Source organism: Hypanus sabinus, chromosome Y (genome assembly GCF_030144855.1).
Source record: "Hypanus sabinus isolate sHypSab1 chromosome Y, sHypSab1.hap1, whole genome shotgun sequence".
Classification (NCBI taxonomy): domain Eukaryota; kingdom Metazoa; phylum Chordata; class Chondrichthyes; order Myliobatiformes; family Dasyatidae; genus Hypanus; species Hypanus sabinus.
Window position 1 is genome coordinate 747170 of NC_082740.1, and position 22842 is coordinate 770011.

The following is a 22842-nucleotide window of genomic DNA, read 5'->3' on the forward strand; positions in this document are numbered from 1 at the left end:
TACATCCAACCATTGGAGATAGTTAGCAAGAATGTGCCTATGCAGGGTGCTTAGAATTGTCAAGTATCTCTCACATCTGTCCACTAATTTCTTTGACACCCTATCAGTTGGCAGGAGGTACTGCCGCATTATATCAATAGCTATTATGATGGGGATCAGCTTCTTCCTTCATGCTGTGGGAGTACTGAACTGCCTAACACCATCCAGGACACATCTTATACTGATTTGACTTGTGTTGTAAATGCACTTTATGCTAAATGTCTATCATCTGGAATTTGTGGTTAATATTACTTCATTTGTTGGGTGTGAGATATATTCACTGAATCTTGGTCCAGACAAACATTATTTTGTATTGCAGTATTCATGGCATTAAACTTGGAAAAAATAAATGGTCTGTGCACTTTGACGAGTTTATTATCTTTTTATTAACACCAACTGTATCTTAAAACAAAAAGCACAACAAATATTTTGATAATTTGAGCTTCTCCAAGCAAACCAAAGCCATGTTAAACATCAGATTTTTTTTTGTTAAAATCAGGTACCACCCATCCCTCTGAATGCTTTAATGTATTTTGCAGGATTAGTATAACACAACCCAATGCAAGTTAATTCTATCATTTATGAAGTTGTTAGCCTGCATCCTTCCTGTCCCTCCCTTCCCAATTACACACCAGTTTGTACCAGTTTTAAGGCTTTCAGTACAGTTATATGTAAGCAGAGGAATCTGGACCCTGTATTGTTGCTACTCTTAAACAGTGTTCCCAGGCAAAAGGGCATTAATTCACATCAACTTGTTCAAGTATTAAAGGTATATAATTTCTTTTAAAACAATCTCTGTGCTAAATTGCAAATTAACAGTCAAAACAGCCTGGGAAAACACACCACACAAATTCATGCATTCTATTCTCAAATGCACCCTAACCGATGTTATTTTAAAATGAAAGCTCATCTAATACAATGGTTTTTATTTAAATATCCTATTTTTTTATTCGACGTGGCTGTTATTCCTCTTTAACAAAGGATATCAACAATGAAACTGAGGCCTAGAATTAATTAAATAAGAATCAACTTGCCTTGGCCAGAGAAGACAGAAGAAATTACATTACCGCAATATAACTAGCAATCTTGCTTCAGTATTTGAAACTGTCACCAATCCAACGTTATAATACCATGCCACTGTCCGCACACATAATAACTCGTTTCAAGTGCCGATAGTTTTATTTTCTCTCTTATAAATGAGGTATAAACTACATTCATTTCCAGCCACTGTGACAGCCATGAAATATACTTTTAAACTCCCCTCCCTGTGGCAAGGCAGTGGGGCAACGGCGGCTCCTCCACTCAGACCGTCAGCTGCGCTGCTTTGCGCTGCAGGAGGAACTGCTGGATGGCTTCGGCGTCACGCTTCAGCCAGGCTCCATTCAGCAGGATGTTCTCGCAGGACTGCTGGATGGTCCGTTCTGCTGCAGGTGTGGGATGTGTCTCGAAAAAGCTCTGAAAGTGAAGGAAGGCAACAAACTGGTAGGCAGATATAACATAAACACAATTATTGAGGCAGGGTAAAGACTGAAAGTAGCATGATTCATTGTGAAATCTGAATATTATGTCTGGAAGAAGGTTCAGGAATTCAGGACTAACACTGCCAGGCTCAACCATCAGGCTCTTGAATCAAATGGAATACTTTTCCTCAACTTCACTTGCCCCATCATTAAACTGTTCCTGTAACTAATGTACTCATCTTCAAGGACTCTTCATCTCACGTTCTCAATATTTATAGCTTACTTAGATATCAGGACTGGAAAAAAAGATGAGGTCAGAGTAAGAGTCTGAGCCAAAAACATCGACTGTTAGTTCTTTTTCAAAGATGAGGCCTGGTTGCTGTGTTCCTCCAGCATTTTATGTGTTTGCTTGAAATCAGTTTTCCTTCTTCTAGATGAACTTTCAGCTACGGCTGATGAGCCCCACTTGCTCAAGGTGACTGGTTTTAAGTTGCTAATAATGTGCCATTGCTCTTTCTCCTGTCAGTAAAAACAGTTCTGCTAGGCTTAGTAGCTAAGCCACATGTGAAGGGCAGCAGCTGGGCTTGGCTGTCAGAAGGTATAAAATTTACTATTGGGAGCATTTAATAGGTGAGGGAAGCTTTTCCCCAATACCATCACTCACCCACGCTTCAACAACCTTAAGGAACCAATCTTATTTTCCATCAACTACACAGACACCACACTGATGAAGTGTGTGAATAAACAAAGCACCCAGCATCAACCCAAGCCAGATTCAGAAACAACAGAAGGCACATCCAATAGTGACCCAGAAAAGTTGGTCAAACAGATTAGTGTAACTAAGTAACAGCCTGATGCATTGTAACCAAAACTCATACTGCACCAAACAGGCAACATGCTTATAGGACTGGTGTTGAATCATCAATTCTGACCAAGACATTGTGATCTGATTCCAAACAGTTTTTTAAAATCATTATAGTGTCTCTCTGGTGCTTCCTACTCCCTCTCCTCTCCTCTCCCTTTCCCAACTATGTTTCCTTCTCCCTTCCCACTCTCAGTTCACAATAAAAATCTATACCATCGGTGAAATGATTAAATTCTTCCTATTCTAATATCCCTGTTTTCCTTTTCAGGGTGGTGGCACTCCAAAAGTCTGGTTTTGTACAACAGTGTGTTCCCATTCTTAGAGCCTGTTGATTGGCTGAATTTTGGTACGTTCAGGTTCAGCATGAGTACGGTCACTTCAAGTGGTCTGAGTGGCCCTGTGGATTTGAATTCTTGCCAATGTTGCACACTAAAGTGTAGCAGGAGCTGGAACATTGAAGACTGAGAAAGTGACTGTTGTGAGCTCTGCACTCGGTAATTGATTTGTGAATTCTCAAGTTGGAGAAAAAGCAATGCTACAGACTGACTAACATTGAAATAGCAACTTGGATTCTCCTGTTGGATAGGAAGGAGCAATATTTGTCCCTTCCTTTTGAGAGAGAGAGAGATGGAGGGAGGTTGGGAGGGAGGGAAGGGGGGCGGTGAGAGAGAGAGAGAGAGAGAGAGAGAGAGAGAGAGAGAGGGGGGGGGAGAGAGAGAGAGAGAGGGAGAGGGGGAGAGAGAGGGGGAGAGAGGGGGGAGAGAGGGGGGGGAGAGAGAGGGGAGAGAGGGAGAGAGGGGGAGGGAGAGGGGGAGGGAGAGAGGGAGGGAGGGAGAGAGAGAGAGAGAGAGAGAGAGAGAGTGAGAGAGGGAGAGAGAGAGAGAGAGAGATTGAAAAACAATTTTGCTGGACAGTACACCACGGTCTCTCTTTGGGTACGGTATTGTTGCTGGCATGGTGGGTAATGGGAACGCTAATGTTTTATGCTACAATAATTTGAGGAAGGGAGTAAGTGAGGCACGCTGCTCCTGCTTGTGCATGGGAGGAGGGGCAGGGTCTTTCAGGTTCTTGAGGATTACTGCAACAGTAAGAATTTCAGGTCATATATTGTATACATTCTCTGATATTAAATGACAATATTTCCCCAGCTGAAACACAGACAGCTTTAAGAACTCTGTCATCTGCCTCTTTTGAAAGCTTAGTAAATCTTAAAAAAAATTCTGCAAACACAAGGAAATCTGCAGATGCTGGAAATTCAAGCAACACACACAAAATGCTGGTGGAATGTAGCAGGCCAGGCAGCATCTATAGGAAGAAGTACAGTTGATGTTCCAGGCCGAGACCCTTCGTGAGTCCTAACAAAGGGTCTCGGCCCGAAAAGTAGACTGTACTTCTTCCTATAGATTCTGCAAAAGCTCTAATTCTACACAACACACACAAGGTACTGGATGTACTTAGCAGATAAGGCAACATCTATGGAAGGGAATAAACAGTTAACGTATTTGGCCAAGACATGAAACATAGACTGTTTGTTTCTCTCCACAGATGCCGATCAATAACCTTTCAGCAGATCTTGATTTCTTATTTACGTTACAGAGAGATGGGTTCTGACTTGACATTTCTACTATTTCCACTCAAGCAACACACACATAATACGGGAGAAACTTAGCAGGTCATGCAGCATCTATGGAGTGTTATAAGGAGCTGACATTTCAGGTTGAGATCCTTTATCAGGACAAGCTTTCAAACTCAAAATTCGTATTTCCTGCATCTACAGTACTTTGACTTGAATCAGAAGGCCAAGGGTTCAGAAGATCATAGTGCCAATCTCCCCTCCTGAACCCTCCACTTTCTCCTCTCTGCTCTAAAAAAAGGCATTTTACTTCAGTTAAGTTAAACAAATGGGCAAACTGTTGTCAGATGGTAAACTTTAACCAGTTTGGCATAGGATCCATTAAAACTTACAAGTTACAGCTAAAATAATTTATAATATATGCAAATATTGAGAAAGTCTTTTTTTTTACCTTGACATCAGCTGCCATCTTATCACCAGTAAAACCGTCCACCGTTAGCTGAATGCAGAAAGTAAAAAGATTGATTATTAAGTGAACTTTGACATCTTTCTGTGCACAAAATACTACTCAGTACGTTATTCAAAAATAGATTTCAGGTCAGGTTAATAAACTTACAGTTTTGGAACATTACACAACGTTCTTAAAACCTAACAATTTTGAATTAAGATGCAGCTTTTATAATCCCCTTTAGACTGAACATCTACTCAGTCTAATTATGCTTGAGTTGTGCTTCAACATTTATGATTATTTAACCATCTATTCATTCACTTTTTATTTAGAAATATAGCATAGTAACAGGCCTTCCAGCCCAATGAGTGAATGCTACCCAATTACACACATTGATCATTTAACCTACTACGCCATATATCCTTGGAATATGGTAAGAAATTGGAGCACCTGGGGGATACTCACAAGGTCATGGGAAGTACAATCTACTTACACATGGCACAGAACTGAAACTGGGTACTGGGGTTGTAAAGTGAATCTGCTAACAGCTATGCTAACCTGCCGCCTAATGTTCCTATCCAGTTGTAGATAAAGGTTATCTGTTTATTTCAATGTGTCCACATCCTTATGGCATTAATAAGTTTTCTGGAGTAATCCAGGGGATACGGGAAAATGTCACCGCTTTGCCCAGAGTTACATACAGACTAGCTTTGGTGAATGAGCTTATGCTTCCTTTTATAAAGGACATTAGCAAGCTAGTTAAACTTCCTGACAACACAGTTGTAGCACAAGTTCAATGAAAGAGATTCTTTCCATTAACAGTAGGTTATAAATTTCCTACTTTCCACCTACCTTCCCATGGCTTTCCCTTATTCAGATTATCTACCATATATACATCAAAATAAAATTCATTATTTACATTAACAATCTACACAACCTAAGGCACCACACATTCCAGTGCCAACACAGCACAATAGGCCATTTAGCCTAACCTCAGTGGTTGGGAAAGTGTTGGAGTCTGTTATTAACGATTAGGTTTTGGGGTATTTGAAGATTAACAATAAAATAAATCAAAGTCAGAGTGGTTTCTGTAAAGGGAAAACTTGCCTGAAAAAATCTTTTAGTTCAATAAAGAAACAAGCAGGGTGGATAAAGGAGAGGCTGTGGATGTCATTTACTTAGATTTTCAAATGCCATTTGATTAGGAGCCATATGTGAGGTCACTCAACAAGATACAAGATAAAATCCCATGGTGTTACAGGAAGGATAATGGCAGGATAGAGGAATGGCTGACAGGTAGTAGCCTTATCTGGTTGGCTGCCAGTGACTAGTGGTGTTCCATAGGGGTCGGTGTTGGGACTGCTGCTTTTTACATTGTCATTCATTTGGATAATGGAATTGATGGCTTGGTGGCAAAGTTTGCAGATGATACAAAGATATGTGGAGGGGTAGGTAATGCTGAGGAAGCAATGTGTTTGTAGGACTTAGACAAATTGGAAGAATGGCAAAAAAGTGACAGATGGAATACAGTGTTGGGAAATGTATGATCTTGCATTTTGGTAAAAGGAACACTAGTGCAGACTGTTATCTAAATGGTGAGAAGGTTCAAACATAAGAAGTGCAAGGGGACTTAGGAATCCTCATGTAAGACTTCCAGAAGGTTAATTTACAGGTTGAGTCTGTGGTAAAGAGGCAAATGCAATACTGGCATTTATTTCAAGGGGAATAGAATACAAAAGCAAGGAGGTAATGCCCAGTCTTTATAAGACTCTAGTCAGACTGCACTTGGAGTATTGTCAACAGTTTTGGGCCCCGTATCTCAGAAAGGACAGAGAGTCCGGAGGAGGTTCACAAGGATGATTCCAGATATGAAGGCGTTAACATATGAGGAGGACTGTACACTCACTGGAATTTAGAGGAATATGGGGGATCTCTTTGAAATCCACCAAATGTTGAAAAGACTAGATAAGGTGGAGAGGATGTTTCCTGTGGTGCGGGTACAGCCTCAAAATTGAGGGGTGACCTTTTAGAACAGAGGTACAGAGAATTTTTTTTAATCAGAGAGCAGTAGTCTTTTGAATGCTCTGCCACAGACTGCGGTGGAGGCTAAATCAATGCGTTTATTTAAGGCATAAGTTGATTGTTTCCCGATTGGTCAGGACATCAAAGGAAATGGTAAGAAGGCTGGTGAGTGGGGTTGTGTGAAATCCAGGAACAACCATGATGGAAATCAGAACAGATGATGGACTGAATGTCCTAATTCTGCTCTTACTTCTTATGGTCTTAATACACAAAATAGTGAGGAGATAAGAGGTGGTGAGGTGAATATTAATATTGGCGTAAAAGGGAAAAGTGTAGTTCCTAACTTGAATGAAGAAAATTTAAAGTCTGGATTGATGTCAGAAGCAGTAACCAGGCTGAAGTAACACAGTGCCTGCAAATCAATTACAGGTTGATTTGGAATGTAAAGGTGCCCCATACGCTATTGTTATTCAAGAGTGTGCTGTGAAAAGGCAGAACTTGAAATGCTGTTCGAACAAAGAGTTTAAACCGAAAACTTATAGCCTTAAGGGTCATGAAAAGAAAACTAGCAACTTGCTTAAAATTAAAGAATTGTGTGGAAATTCGGAAAATGGTCTAAGTTTGGAACACATTGTTGATAAAATAACTCCTATGAAAGGAGCATGCGAAAGCCTATTCCCCACTGGAGAGTTAACTGGAAAAGGGGTGAGGGTTGACGGGATGCCATTTTAAATAGCAAGAGCCGGTTTTAAGGGATTTCGACAAAGCACGTAAATAATAAAGACAACCCCATGGAAGAATGACTGTTAAGTTTGAAAGTAAAATAAAGATTAGTATTTGCATGAAATTTTGTAGTACACCTGTAAGCTAAGATCACAACTCTTTAGTATTTGTTTGCTGAAGACAAGGAATAAAAATAGGTGGTTAGCCAATTGAAGTCTGATGCTACAAGACTTAGTAAGGTACAAGATGTTGATATTAAAGGAAGTGACAATGTAATCGTTAACTGTTTAGATGTCGAATTGAATGTATAACTGTATTACTTTGTAGAAAAAAAATTTTTGTATTGCGTTAGATTCTAAAATCCTGTAAGACTGTATTAATTCGTTTTTACCGATGGTAAAAATGCTTTGAAGGAAGGGGGTGTTACGACTGTGCCCCATCTCTGAGGGGCCAAAGGGTACAAAGTAGCCCCCTCCTTTTTGAGAATCACAAGATCGCTATTATTTCGGGTCTGGGACCCAGGAAATGAGAGAGAGAGACATTCAGAATACACAGGGTTTGGAATGTGTCTGGCCTCAGCGAGACAAAGCCACGCAGAACGGCCATTGTCTCTTGGAAACGGAATTGTGTATTGAGTACTGTACAATTCATTGAAGCCCTCAGGGAATGACCAGAGTGGGCTGGTTGAGAGATTGTATCATTCCAACCTGATTGACATCTGAGACCCCCGTGAGTGGGGATAAAAGAGGGTCTGGGGAACAATCCCTTTAGACACACCAGGAGAAACGTATGAGACCGGTGGGGACTTGTGTGTGTGTCCATCCTTGCCTGGATGACAAGTCTTCCACGGAACGGCCTCGCTAAAGGATCAATGCGGATTAAGATTGGATAAAGGAAAGCCGGCAAGTTTCTAAAATCTGTCTCTCTCCAACTAAAGGCTGCAGCCTGAATGAACTGAGTGACTTTTATATTTCCATTGGACAATACATTTATCCCCTAGACAACGATAGAGCTTATTTCTTATTGATTATTATTATATCTGCAATTTTAGATCTAGTATTGACGACGTATATTATCTGTATGTTTGCATTGATATTATTTTTGTGTATTTTTACTAATAAATACTGTTAAAAATAGTATCATCAGACTTCAACGGACCTCTCTATCTTTGCTGGTAAGTGACCCAGTTACGGGGTTTGTAACAAGGTAAAGGTATGTTTGGTGGTAGGATCCCATTGAAGATGATGGAAGTTGTGGAGAATGATGACTTGGATATGGAGAAATATTGGATGGTAAGTGAAGGCAAGAAGAACTCTATCCTTGCCAAGGACTTGGGAAGATGGGATGAGGGTGGATGTCTAGGTAACCAAGAGAGCAGAATCAAATATTTAGGAAGGGAAACCACAATTTTTGAAGAAAAAGTACATCTGATGCTTTGGAAATGGAAGTCTTATACTAGGAATACATATGAAGGAGGCAAATAACCTGAGAAAAGGGAGTAGCATTTTTATAGGAGACAGCATAGGACATTAAATTCTCATATTGTTCAGCAGAATTACACAAGTGGAACAGACTCGATGGGCCAAATAGCTTAATTCTACTCCTATGTCTTATAGTCAACCACAATATCAGCACAGCAGCAGAACAAAACAAATTTTTCTTCAAAATTTTAAAACTGGATTTTTGACATGTGTTGGTATTGGTTGGGTCATGGGGTGGAGATAAATCAAAGGAGATGACAGATGCTCCTTCCCTCTGCTAGTCTGCAGGTCAATCTTGGGCATGTTGCAGTAACTGCTTATACAGAGATTTGCTCTGTATAAGTACAGTAACTTTAATAAGTACAATAATTACAGCAGATTTTTTCTGTTGAAGGTGCTATTGTATAAGGAGTAGAGCAAACTGAAGACTATATGGTAATTGTTATCACCCCATCAACATGCTCTGATATTCAGTACAACTCTATGTCGACTAACTTCAAACATCTCTCCACCTGCATAAACCCAATCACTCAACATAAACAGTCTCCTGAGGTACAATACTGCAGATATGGAAGAATGTCATGGGTTAATAACAGAATGCAATGATTGCAATGCATTATATTTGTTACAGAATCACAGAGCAGGAACAGGCCAGTCATATTCATCTATTCTGTACCGAACTGTTATTCTGCCTAGTCTCATTGACCAACACCTGGATCTTAATCCCACAACAGATCTACTGTCCATGTATTTATCCAAATTTCTCTTAAAAGTTGCAATCGAACCAGCATTAACCACTTCCTACTGGAAAATCTTGATACACTTGCACCACCCACTTGAGTAAAGAAGTTCCCCCTCATCTTCCTCTTAAATATTTCACCATTTACCCTTCATTTATTATCTCTAATTATAGTTTCATCCAGTTTCAGTAGAAAAAGCCTGCTTTCATTTACCCTATCTACACCCTTCATAATTTTGTATACTTCTAGCAAAGCTCCCTTCATTCTCCAGATCTATGGAACGAAGTCCTAACCTTAACCTTTACCTTCAACTCAGGTGCTCAAATCCCAGCAACATCTTTGTAGATTTTCCCTGCACTCTTTCAATCTTACTGACATCTTTTCTGTAGATAGATGATCAAGACTGTACAAAACACTACAATTTAGGCCTTATAAACTGCAACATAACATCTCAATTCCGTACTCAATATTTTGATTTATGAAGGCTAAAAGGCTAGAAGCTCTCCTTGCAAAGCTATCTACCTGTGATGCTACTTTGAAGGAATTATGGACCTGTAATCCCAGATCTCTTTGTTCTATCCACACAGTTCTTGATTTGTTTTTCCATTCCATCATGGCTGATCCATATCCCTTTCAGTTCCAATTTCCTGCCTTCTCCCCGAAACCCTTCAATCCCTAACCAATCAGCAACCTATCAACTTTTACCTTAAATAAACCCAATATCTTGGCCTTCACAGCCGCTGTGGCAGTGAACGTCATAGGCTCAAAACTGTCTAGCTAATGAAATTCCTCATCTTCAAATTAAATGCACGTCCCTCTATTGAGGTTGTTCCTAGATTCCCCCACCACAGAAATGATCCTTTCTGCATCCACTCTATCGAGACCCTTCAACATTTGCTAAGTTTCAATGAGATGCTCCCTCCCACCATTCTTCTTAAAGAATTGAGATAGAGCAGTTCTGTGGAATTCCTAAAGAAGGTAGTATAAAGTTTTGGCGCTGAGTCAGAACACCCATCAAGTATGTCTTCTGTTTACCTTGATCAATCGTGATATTAAAAAGCCTCCTTGATAACGATTGTACAGTTCTTCCCAGTTGTCCTTGAGAAATTTCCAGGCTGCTTTTCTCCCAGTTAGACTTCCACCTGACACTCCACCGAGTACAAAGACCATGTCCTGGGGACGAACTTCCTCCTAAAGAGCAACAACATTGTTACTGTTAAAAAAATCTTTTCAATAAGTAGCTTTCCCATCAATTGGTCACTAGCATCATGAATGCTAAAGAAATAAAACAAAGAAATGCATTTATGGGTCACTGGCCAAAACAGCATTATGCTTCCTCAATTGTCAGTGTTTAAGGTGTGCCTAAGGCAGGTATTCAAAATCCTTTTTATTCATTGACCAATGCCATTAAACAAGGGGTCCATCTCATCCAAGTTATAATATAGCAATACTAAAATATATTTTAGGACATTCAACTAATCTGATGTATTCCTGTATTTTCAAATTCAGATTTAGCACAAATGCGTCATTTGCATTAACAATCAGCATACCTGAAGATATGCTGGGGGCAGACTGCAAGTGTTGCCACCCATTCCAATGCCAACATAACATGCCCACCATATACAGCATAACAGCAGATCCCATTGGTTATGTCAGCACTGTAGAAAAAGAAGTTTTTTTTGTCTCTCCCCCATTGCTGGTGGCTATGCTTCAGCAGCACTTTCCTGATTCCAGCCCTGCCTAAGACCAACTTTGGAGAAAACAATAATTAGATAAGCCCGATATAATACTACATTCAACCACTGACTAAGCTTTTTGGTTCCCCTTCACAATATTGTTAACAATGTGCCAAGAAAACAAACACTTACTGTAATTTGACAGTGGGTTGGAGTCTAAAGTTAAAATCAGGTAATTTAATAGTACACAATTTAGTTTCTTAATGGAAAAAAGAGTGAAGAGAAATGGTTGGGAAAAGGAAAGGTCTTCATTCTGATTTGTCTCTTCATTTGGTCAAAAAACCAGTAAATGTCCAGAATCAGGACCTGCCAGTCAAATCTTTTTTTGCTATATATAACAAATTTACCAAATATTAAGTATGAAATAAAACACTACACAAAGGATCTAGTGCTTTTTCAACCTATATGATGAATAACTCTTCTCAGATGCCAGCAAGGTACATGTAATGATTATAATCAACTTTTTGAAGATAAACTCTGCCATCTTCAGGGTGCATTAAGGAAACCCATACCAAGGAGCACAGTAGGTGTATCTGTTTGTGTTACCTGGAAGAATCAGCAATAAAAGAACACTGCATTTGCAATGCCCATTGGATTGACTTCAACGGCACCAAACTATTATGCTGCACTATTAGCTTTTAGGACCACTTGGTAAAGGAACCCAATGAAATAAATTAGTGGAAGTGAATTTTACAAAGATGAAGGTCTCATTCTAGGTAAGAATTAGTATTTGATTGCTAACAAGATGGGAGAGCAGAATCCTGATTCAATGAGGACTAACAATCAGGAAGGATGGGCCACAAGGGGTATCAACAGCACCGGACTAGATATGCCCAGGTATCATTTTTGAGAAAACTGCCAGAGTTTGTTATTGAAACATCGGTTATATTGGACATTTATACCTGGCTAGAAGCCTAGGAAGGATTTACACTATTAAGTTCTGCTCTTTCCCAAAGTCAGAGCATTGTGAGTCAAAGTGAATGCTCACAGGAAAATTGATCTTTTTTTTGTAATTTATTTTTTATTGAAGTTCATCATCAAACATTTCCATAAGATGTATTTCAGATATTGTACATAGATATCATGTAATCATATATATCACAAATCTCCGCAAAGTATTTATCTGAGGTATACACTTACAGAAAAGAGTGGAAAGAAAAAACAAGCAAAAGGAAAAAACTATGTACAAGTAGGGAGTGATCTTTTTTTTTACAACAGATTCATTGATTTGTGAGAATAAAATCAGGCCTATGAGGCATTATGTAGTCAAACCATTTTTCCCAGTATGAATCAAATTGTTTCAGCTTATGATTAACAGATGCTATTATCTTCACCATTTTGTAAATGTCCATTGTAATTTCCATCCATGCATTTAAAGTTGGGCTCTCCTGTGATAACCATTTCCTAGTAAGAGTCTTTTTACCAGCCACCAACAGTATATTCATTAAATCTCTTTTCAACCATTCTTGAGTTATATATCCAAAATATATGGTCTTACTCTCCAAGGGTATTTCACATTTAAAGATGCCTTGATTGTGTATCCCCCTCCAATAGTTTTTGATAACAGGCAGTCCCAAAAAATATGATAATGATTTGCATTTTGATTCCCACAATTTCTCCAGCAAACAGGGAAGTTACTATCATAATGGGATTTCTGAGAGGGTGTAATAAAATATCTTATTAAGTTTTTCTGTCCAAACTCCCTCCATTTCTGTGAACTGGTACACTTCCATTGATACCTCCATATTATTGTCCATTCTTCCTCAGATATAATTATCCCTCCTTCCTTCTCCCATTTTGTTTTAATGTATGAAGTCAAATGTGTTTTAAGATTTGACAACCCCTTATACATGCTTGAAATGATTCTACTACCATTATCTGAATTATATGCTTTTTTAAATAGCTCTATCAAGCATGTACTTGCCTTGGTTACATTTTTAAGCATCTTATTAACATATTGTCGCATCTGTAAATACTGATAAAAACCTTGATTTTCTAATAAGTGTTTCTCTTTAAGCATTTCAAAACTGGTGTTCCTTCTTTCATTATGTTGCAAAGAACCATTATTCCTTTAGCTGTCCAGTCCTTAAATCTAGCATCCAATTTATTTGTGTAAAATCCGAGTCATATGCATACCATTTAAGAACTGCATGATCTCCCTCTAGATTATATTCTTTTATAGTAGTTTTCCATTTTTTAAGAGTCAATTTCAGCCATGGGTTACAAATAGTATTTATGTACCTTTGCAGGTTGTTATCAGCCAAAATTGCTTGTATAGAGATGGGAAGTACCCACTCCTCAATGTTTTTCCATTGAGCGTCATATGATGGGTTGCACCAACATATCACAGCTCTCAACTGTGCTGCAAAATAGTAATCTCTAAGAGAAGGTAGGCCCCATTCCCCCTTTTCCTTTGCTAATTGCAAAGTTTTGAGACGAACTCTAGGCCTTTTACCCTGTCAAATATAGAACATAGAACAGTACAGCACATTACAGTCCCTTTGGCCCACAATGTTGTGCCGACCCTCCAACCCTGCCTCCCATATAACCCCCCACCTTAAATTCCTCCATATACCTGTCTACTAGTCTCTAAATTTCACTAGCGTATCTGCCCCCACCACTGACTCAGGCAGTGCATTCCACGCACCAACCACTCTCTGAGTGAAAAACCTTCCTCTAATATCCCCCTTGAACTTCCCTCCCCTTATCTTATGCCATGTCCTCTTGTACTGAGCAGTGGTGTCCTGGGGAAGAGGTGATGGCTGTCCACTCTGTCTATTAATATTTTGTACACCTCTATCATGTCTCCTCTCATCCTCCTTCTCTCCAAAGAGTAAAGCCCTAGCTCCCTTAATCTCTGAGCATAATCCATACTCTCTAAACCAGGCAGCATCCTGATAAATCTCCTCTGTACCCTTTCCAATGCTTCCACATCATTCCTATAGTGAGGCAACCAGAACTGGACACAGTACTCCAAGTGTGGCCTAACTAGAATTTTATACAGCTGCATCATTACATCACGTCTTTTAAACTCTATCCCTCGACTTATGAAAGCTAACACCTGATAAGTTTCCTTAACTACCCCATCTACCTGTGAGGCAACTTTCAGGGATCTGTGGACGTGTACCCGCAGATCCCTCTGCTCCTCCACACTAACAAGTATCCTGCCATTTACTTTGTACACCTCCTTGGAGTTTGTTCTTCCAAAGTATACCACTTATAGTAAAGCGTACCAAAATGTACCTTGATAGCATCTTGTTCCATTTACTGAATTGATTTTGATTAATCTCTATTGGTAGGGTCTGAAAGAGATAGAACAGTCTGGGCAGTATATTCATTTTAATAGACTCAATCCTTGAACTGAGTCTGAAAAAAGGAATCAGGTTCCACCTTGCCATAACTTGCATAATTTTTTATATAAAGGCTGATAATTACATTCTAATAATTTTGCCAAATCTTTTGGCATAATGATGCCTAAATATTTGAAAGTCACTGTGTGCCATGCCCAGAGGTATCTACTTTCAATTTCTCTTGGTAGGCTATAGTAATATGAAAGTAATTTGGTTTTATCTATGTTGATCTTGTATCCTGATAATTGACCATATTGTTCAAAGGATTGCATCAATTTAGGCAATGAGCATGTTGGGTTACCCTAGATAGATCAAAATGTCATCCGCATAACAAGCCAATTTATGCTCTGTCCCTTCAATAGTAATTCCCCTGACATCTTCATTTTGTCTGATGTATTGAGATAATGGTTCCAGATATAACGCGAAGAGTAGCGGTGACCATGCACAACCCTGTTTCGGGCACTTTCTAGGATAAGACTATTTGATAAATATCCATTGATTTTAATCCTAGCAGTAGGATTGTCATATAGTGTCCGTATAGTTTTAATAATTGTGTCTTGGAAACCAAATCTAAGTAAAACCATGTAAAGAAAATTCCAATTAACCGAATCAAATGCTTTTTCAGCATCCATGCTTATTACTTTTGCTTCGATTTTATTTTTTTGTATATGATCCATAATGTGAAGTGTCCTTCGTATATTGTCTTGTGTCTGGCATTGTCGTATAAAACCTGTCTGATCGTTACGTATCAGTATGGGTAGAAACTCCTCTAATCGTTTGGCCATGATGGAGGTAAATAACCTATAATCTACATTAAGAATGGATATTGGTCTAAATGACCCGCATTCCATTTTATTCTTGCTTTCTTTCGGTATAGCTGAGATTATTGCTTGCTTCCAACTGGGTGGCATTTGTGCCTTTTTTAGAGCCCAGTTCAGTGTGGGGAGTAAAACAGGAATTAACTCATTTTTAAATTCTTTGTACCACTCTGTCGTATAACCATCTGATCCTGGTGACTTGCTTAATTTAAGCCTACTAATTGCAGCTTTTAATTCAACATCAGTTATGTCAGCAGTCATTGTTCTATTTTGTTCTTCACTTAAAGTGGGTAACTCTAGAGAATTCAAGAAGGTGTCAATTTGGGTTATGCTTCCTCTTGGAACTTTGGAATATACAGCTTTGTAAAACACTTCAAAAGCACTTAGTTTATTTTTTAAATTTTTGTTCTTGATTTCATTTATTTCATTCCTATTTCATTACAATTTCTTTTAATTTCCCCTAACGTATCCTGAGCCCAGTACAATTTGTGTTTTTCTCTAGTTCCTTCAGCCTATTTTGTAATTCCTCTAATGTTCTATTCCTTATTTTTTTCTTATATGAAGATATCGCTATAATTTTCTCTCTTAAGACCGCCTTCAGAGTATCCCATAAAATGAGAGACGAAACCTCTCCATTATCATTAAATTCTAAGTAGAGACCAATTTCTTTTTTAATTTGTTCCTTAAAGTACGGATCATTGAGTCGACTTGAATTTAGTTTCCAAATAGTATTCTTTGGTTGTAGGTCAAAATCAACAGATAAATATATAGGTGCATGGTCACTTACATCTATTGTCCCAATTCCACAGGTGGTTTATTTTGTTTCTGTCTTTTCCAAATGTTATGAAATAGTCTAAGTTTGGTTGTAATTATAAATTTAAGTCTCCCCACATACCAGGAGACCTCTGTTTCCGCTACCATAATATCAGTAATTTTCTGAAAGAAACCAATATCCTTTCTCGGGGGTGCGTATATATTCAATAGAGTAACTGAATTGCTGTCTATATTCCCCTTACCAGAATATATCTGCCCTCTTTATCTCCCATTTTGAATACTTTCTCAAAATGTAGCTTACTTGAGATAAGAATAGCAACTCCTCTCCTATGTCCTGATTTATATGGGGAGAAAAACAAATTAGTGAAGCCCATTCTCTTTAGTTTTCTATGCTCATTATCACTTATTTAAGTAAATATACTACATGGGCTTGTTCTTTTTTCATTTTGGATAAAATTCTATTACGTTTGATTGGATTTAATAGCCCATTGACTTTAAAATAAATGAATTTTACTTTGTCCTTAGCCATCTGTATTTATCTGTCAATGTATCATTGAAATTAGCAGAATAAAACTTAAATCGATCTACTCCCTGAATAAATAAGAACCAAGAAATGCAAATAATAACAAAAATGGCAATGAACATGTGATTCCAAGGCTGAGGTCTCTAATAGATGACCCTGCGTTGAGCTAGAGGAAATGTCTAGCTGTGGGGGATAACCCCTCCTACTTGTGTGAGTTGAGGGTCCCCATTGCAGTATTCATAAAAGTCAGTGAACAAATCCATTACACCGAAAAGATTTCCGTGTACTCCTCCTATACATACACACACACATACACATATATATGTATCACATATATATTCTCATTTTGGTGGGGAAAAAGGAGTAAGTGAACGAATAAAGAATAACAACTAAGTAATATAAAATCCACATTATAATAAGTACTTCTCGAGATAGGTATATCACCGTGTACTTTTGCTTCCGTTTAGCTTCTCAACATTTTTAAAGTTAGCCAAACCTTATGGCTCTTCTGAAGGGGGTGAGGACTGTCTTTAGGAAACTCCTGGCCTCTTCCTGATATAGTTCTCTCAGCCTCCTCCCGTCTCCTGCCTTCTCGATTCCCACACTATTTCCCAAGAGAAGCGGGATAATTCCTCAGCCAGGCTTTCCCTTGGTTTGATCATGCTGACGGGCAACCCTCTGGCCTTCATGTCTTTAGTCGCCTCTTCCATTGTCTGGTACAACCGCGTCCTGTCTTCATAAAACACTTGAAGTTTAGCAGGGTATGGAGTTTGAAATCTTTTTGCTTTAGTACTTGCTTTACTTCAGAGTATTCTTTAAGTTTCCACAGGACCCTGGGGGTGGGGGGGGGGTGTCGTAATCTTGATCAAAATATATTATCGCCTTAAAACACCCTCTTACCCCAGGCCCTTCGTAGTCTCTGCCTTGGTATTTTAGCAAAGGAATTTAATTGTTATTGAGCGTGGCTTAGCTTGGGTAGACTTCCGGACTAGCGCATGATGCGTTCTCTCGATTTCCAGCTCCATAGTTGAGGGAAGCTCCAGCGCGTCCCTTGGCAACTTTCCAACAAATTCCATCATAGACGAGCCCTCCGCTTCTTCAGGAACATCGTTGGATATTCTGATATTTTTCAGCCATGATCTTCCCTCCAGGTCAAGCAGTTTACCTTCTTGATGATTTAATATTTTTATTGTCATACTCAGTATTGGTTCCACATTTTGAACGCAATCTTCCAACTTCTCAATTTGAGTCTCTGTCACCGCTTTTTTTTGATTGATGTTGGCAAGCTTTGACTTAATATCATGTAGCTGGTGCTTTATACCTTTCTGGAACTCCCTCTCTCTCTCAGAATTTCGATCATATTTGCCGCTTCGCCTGAATGAGGCGCAGCGTCCGCCTCGCTAGCACAAAGTTGGGTAGGAGAGCCATTCGCTGCACTCCTCTCGGCTACAGGCTCAGCAGTGTTGTTTTTTTATTTCCATTCTTTTTCCCCATTCTTGCCCCACTTTTCAGTTCAAATATTTTTTAAAAAATATTATATTTGATGGGTTAACGGGACTTAATACACGTTTTTCCAGAGGAGCTAGTGACTTAAGCTTCCATTCTCAATGATGATGTCACTGGAACCAGGAAAATGGATTTCAGCATTGTATATTGTGATATAGATCTATTTTCAACTACAAGGGGCCCAATGGTGTATAGTGGTAGTAAGATGTATTCAACAGATTTTTTTTTTGTAAAAATGTATGATTTAAACTGACATCAAAAACAAGGACCAAAGGAGAATCAGGTTTAATATCATCAGCAAATGTCATGAAATTTGTTGTTTTGCAGCAGCAATGCAATGCAATACATAGTAAACTACAGACCACATTAAATTAAAATAAAGTATTGTAAAAAATTGAGGTAGTGTTTATGGATGGTTCATTTTCCATACAGAAATCTGAAGCCAGAGGAGAAGAAACTGTTCCTAAAACATTGAGTGTGTTTCTTCAGATTCTTTACCTCTTCCCTGATGATAGCAATAAGAAGAGAGCATATCCTAGGTTATGGGTTGACAGATGCCACCTTTTGAAGATGTCCTTGGTGTCAGTGATGGAGCTGGCTGAGTTTGCAATCTCCAGGTATTATTGTATTATTCAACCATCTATAAATCTCAACAAGATATGACAATAAAAATCTTGCAGATCCAGCATATTCATGTTAATGTAACTAAGCCGGAATAACAGAAAAAAGGTAATCACATAAGTCGAGTTTCCAACACTACTAATTTGCCTTTGATTTACTCTGTTCAACGTGTTGTTTGCTCACACCCCCAACAAACGCATCTCCTGTAAGCCAATCATCTCATCTTGTTGGGCCATTCATAGAGAATACTATGGCTGAGAATGTTGCACCCTCACAACAGGGAAAGAGTCACAGAAAAACTGTGGTTTAGGCCCCTGAGCAGATCAGCCATTTACAACGTGTATATCAGAGGTTGGGGGGTAGTTAGGGGGGTGCAGGTGATCCTAGCTTAGATGTCATTCTGTTTTATTTGTTTAAAATGGGAAACCATTGGTAGATGGGGGGTAGTTTTTACTCTTGAATAAACTAGATGAGTTTTAAATCAAATTTGTGTAAGACAAAGTGGCCTGAACAATGGTGGGATAAGAATATTGGGCACTACAGCAGTACGTTCTGAAAGGAAATCCAACTTTAGAGTTCAGAGCTGCAGGACAGTTATATCATCAACATGATCTTTTTTATTATTAAAGAAGATTTTCAAAAAAGGAAACAGCTTTGAACTTGAGTAATTAACACCAGCGATATATATCAGTAAAGATTCTTCCATATGACTGATGTAACAAGGACTAAATGAAGAACCAGCTGTCATTTTTGCTGATGCCATTAGAGTTCCTACATAGGTGGGAGATGGCTGATAGTGGTTTAATCTCCTTCTAGCTGATCAACTTAACCTATCTGATATCTAGTTAAATTACCAAACCTCCATGATTATGGAAGATTTGATCACAGAAAGAAAGGCTTAGAGCAAGGCTGAACTCTCCTTGACTATGACGGTTTGTGTCTGCTGTTCAGAAATCTTGCTGTATAGGGCTTGTTGAGCGTGCAAGCAGAGGCTGGAGAGGAGACTTCGCACAGTGAGGTTATGTATAATTGCGCAGCTATGTGATGCACAAATGAAAAACATGTGGGAAGTGATGGTGCACAATCTTTTTTATTTGAATGTTTCAATCCTTCTCATATTGAATAAGTGCAATTATCACAGACTCAAGAATGATTTACCAAGCTGATGACAATGGTTCTGTAGTCTTAAAGTCAGGAAAAATATTCCTGAAAGGCAAATGTAATTACAGTAGTCCAATGAAATAATGGCCATGCATCATACAGATATTCTTGAAGATGTATTTTTATTTCTCTTTCTTCAGTAGACACTGTGAAAGCTACAAGAAAATAAAGGTCATAAAAGGTTTGAAATATACATCTCTCCATCTTTTAAAGTCTCTCAAGCTAGTGTCCGTCAATAAACAGGCCCAAAACACATTAGCATAATAGAAGTGTGCGAAGACAAATAAAATCACTGAAAACGTATCACACTGTCCATGTAAGGCACATCAACAACATTATACACAATACAAAACAAATTAAAACAATTACCGTGCGTGCCTCTTGGAATACATGCAGAATATGGTTACTTTGACCGTGCGTCTTTCTCTGCTTCCATGTTGGTTCTGACCCATAATGCCACAGTCATGCTCTTACTAAACTCTGGTCATGTGACCTGTTACACTCTACATTAAATAAAACATTGTGGCAACCCACTTTCTGCGCAGGCGAATAGCCAGCGCGGGGGGAGACTTTGGTAATGCACCTCTGACATCATTTCCGCCAGAGAGGGCAGGCGCTAGTGATTAAATGCCAGGGTCACGGTTTGAATAAACTAGTCTCGAAACGACTTACCAACTGTGTGTCGTTGTCTCTAGCTCTGTATGTAGTACATCGCTACACTGGTGACCCTGATGGTCCAAAAGGATTTGGACCAAAGATGACCGACTCTTCATCTGTTCACGCAGTTTCGCTAAGACTGCCGACTTTCTAGACGCTGCGACCACGCGTGTGGTTTAGCCAAGCAGAAGCCCAGTTCCAGATTCGGCAGATACCTTCTGATTCCACGCGTTACTACCACGTGGTGAGCGCCCTTGACCAGGAGACAGCCGCCCAGGTTGCGGATTTCATACAATCGCCCCCGGAAGAAGGCAAATATGAAGCATTCAAAGTGTTGCTCATTGGGACCTTTGGCCTCTCACGGCATGAGCGGGGTGCCCGCCTGCTTCACTTGGACGGTTTGAGAGACAGGCTGCCGTCAGCATTGATGAACGAGATGCTGGCCCTGGCTGACGGACACAAGCCCTACCTCATATTAGAGCAAGTGTTCCTAGAGCAACTGCCCGGGGACATACATCTGCTGCTGGCCGACTCAGATTTCAGTGACCCCAGAAGGTGGCGGCCCAGGCAGACGTGCTGTGGAAAGCTAAGAGGGAGAGTGTGGCATCCGTCGGTTAGATTACCAGGCCACGCGGCAGGGGGGCACACACAGCACACAGGCAGGAGTGAGGAGGACAGTGTTTCTACCACCAGCAGTGGGGCACAGAAGCCCGTCGTTGTCACCCGCCCTACAAAGGTCAGGGCCAAGTGCTACTAATGGCTATGGCAGCTGGCCACCAGGACAGCCTCTTGTACGTCTGGGTCAAACAGTCGGGACGCCACTTCTTGGTCGACACTGGAGCGGAAATCAGCATCTTGCCCCTGATGGGGTACTACACCCGCAACAGGAAGCCAGGGCCCACTCTGAGGGCTGCAAACAGCAGACCTACGGCACCCGCACAGTGTAGCTGCAGTTCGATGCCAGCCGGTTCACGTGGGACTTCACACTGGCGGCGGTGGCCCAACCACTCCTGGGAGTGGACTTCTTGCGAGCTCACAGCCTGCTGGTCGACTTGCAAGGTACATGCTAAGACTTTCCAGACGTTCTCCCTGGGTGAATCACTACAACCTTCCATAAACAGCACAAAGTTCTTAAAAATATTTTAAGGTGATATGTTTTAAACACCTTTTTTGATCAATGTTAACTTTTTTTAACATCTTATTTATTATATTTTTAATCCTTTTTTACAGCCGTATGAACAAACTATCATGAATTTATGACAAAAACATATAAAATAAACATCTCAATGAAACATGTCTCTGAAACAGTTGCAGCATATAGCAGCAAAGTATCAGGCATGGAGAAAAGAAGACTTAATTTTTGAGGGAATAATAAAAAAGCGAACTACAAAAAGATACTATGCAGATCTGACTGTATCACCCATAAAATGAATAAAAAATAGAGAAGGTGCCGCAAATCACAGCTGGTACACAACAAACATAGGATGCACTATTTATGAAGCACAGAGCTAATTTCAAATGGAAGGGAAGATGGAAGTTGCTAAAGATTCCACAAACTTTTGAGAGGACTCTCAAACATTTAAATTCCATGTGATCCAAGTGCTCCTTTTTGCCTTTGCATTGTCTGAACTTCTTGGAAGTTAATGCACAAGTGAAATGAAGTTAAATTTTGACAGTTAGAAAGAAATAACATACCGACATAGCAAAGGTTAAAACCTTCTGAATAAGGTCAGGATGTGAAATGGCGCCCAGTAATTTTTCAATTCGAACCTTCTCCTCCTGGAGATCTGCTTGTTTATGCAGCTGTAAAATAAAATAGTACTCAGTTAAGTTACAAAACTGTAGATGTGAGAGTGCTATATTTTATCTGTTCATAATTTCCATTCATGAGAAGCGCTTTTGCTGAAGCAAAACGGGATTAAGTAGGAATAGGAAACTGGAGTTATCAATTATCCTGTATTAGCCATTTCCTCTCTGGGAAAAAGTCTCTGGTTGTCCATCTGATCTATGCCTCATCAGCTTTCTCACCTCTCATAAACCTTTGTTCCAAAGAGAAAAGCCCTAATTTTTCCTTGTAAGACATGCTCTCTAATTCAAGAAGCATCCTGGTAAATCTCCTCAGCACCCTCTCTAAAACCTCTATATCCTTCATATAATGAGGCAAATAGAAATGAACACAGTACTCCAAGTGTGGTCTAACATAAGTTTTATAGATCTGCAATTTTTTTTATTGGTGTTCTTTCGGACTTTTATTAGATGCTCGGCTGTACAAATTAAAAACAGCTATTTCGAAGATTCAAATTGACCGGATATCAAATAAAGCTAAAACCATTTGAAGTAAAAGG

The 22842-nt window shown here is 39.4% G+C and overlaps 1 protein-coding gene across 6 annotated transcripts in view; it reads right to left on the bottom strand.

The window, feature by feature from the left end:
• Positions 1 to 407: 407 nt before the first annotated feature.
• The window catches only part of LOC132385332 (puromycin-sensitive aminopeptidase-like), a 330919-nt gene continuing 308484 nt past the window's right edge, over positions 408 to 22842 (bottom strand). For 5 of the 6 annotated variants that reach the window (XM_059957354.1, XM_059957353.1, XM_059957357.1 and 2 more), the window contains 4 exons: positions 22193 to 22300; positions 10387 to 10542; positions 4389 to 4436; positions 408 to 1494 (listed from right to left, as the gene is read on the bottom strand). In XM_059957354.1, the coding sequence (XP_059813337.1) occupies positions 1342 to 1494; positions 4389 to 4436; positions 10387 to 10542; positions 22193 to 22300 (465 nt within the window). In that variant the 3' untranslated portion in view covers positions 408 to 1341. Of the gene's footprint in view, positions 1495 to 4388; positions 4437 to 10386; positions 10543 to 22192; positions 22301 to 22842 lie in introns of those variants that run through there. The other variant, XR_009509156.1, reaches the window with a different exon arrangement.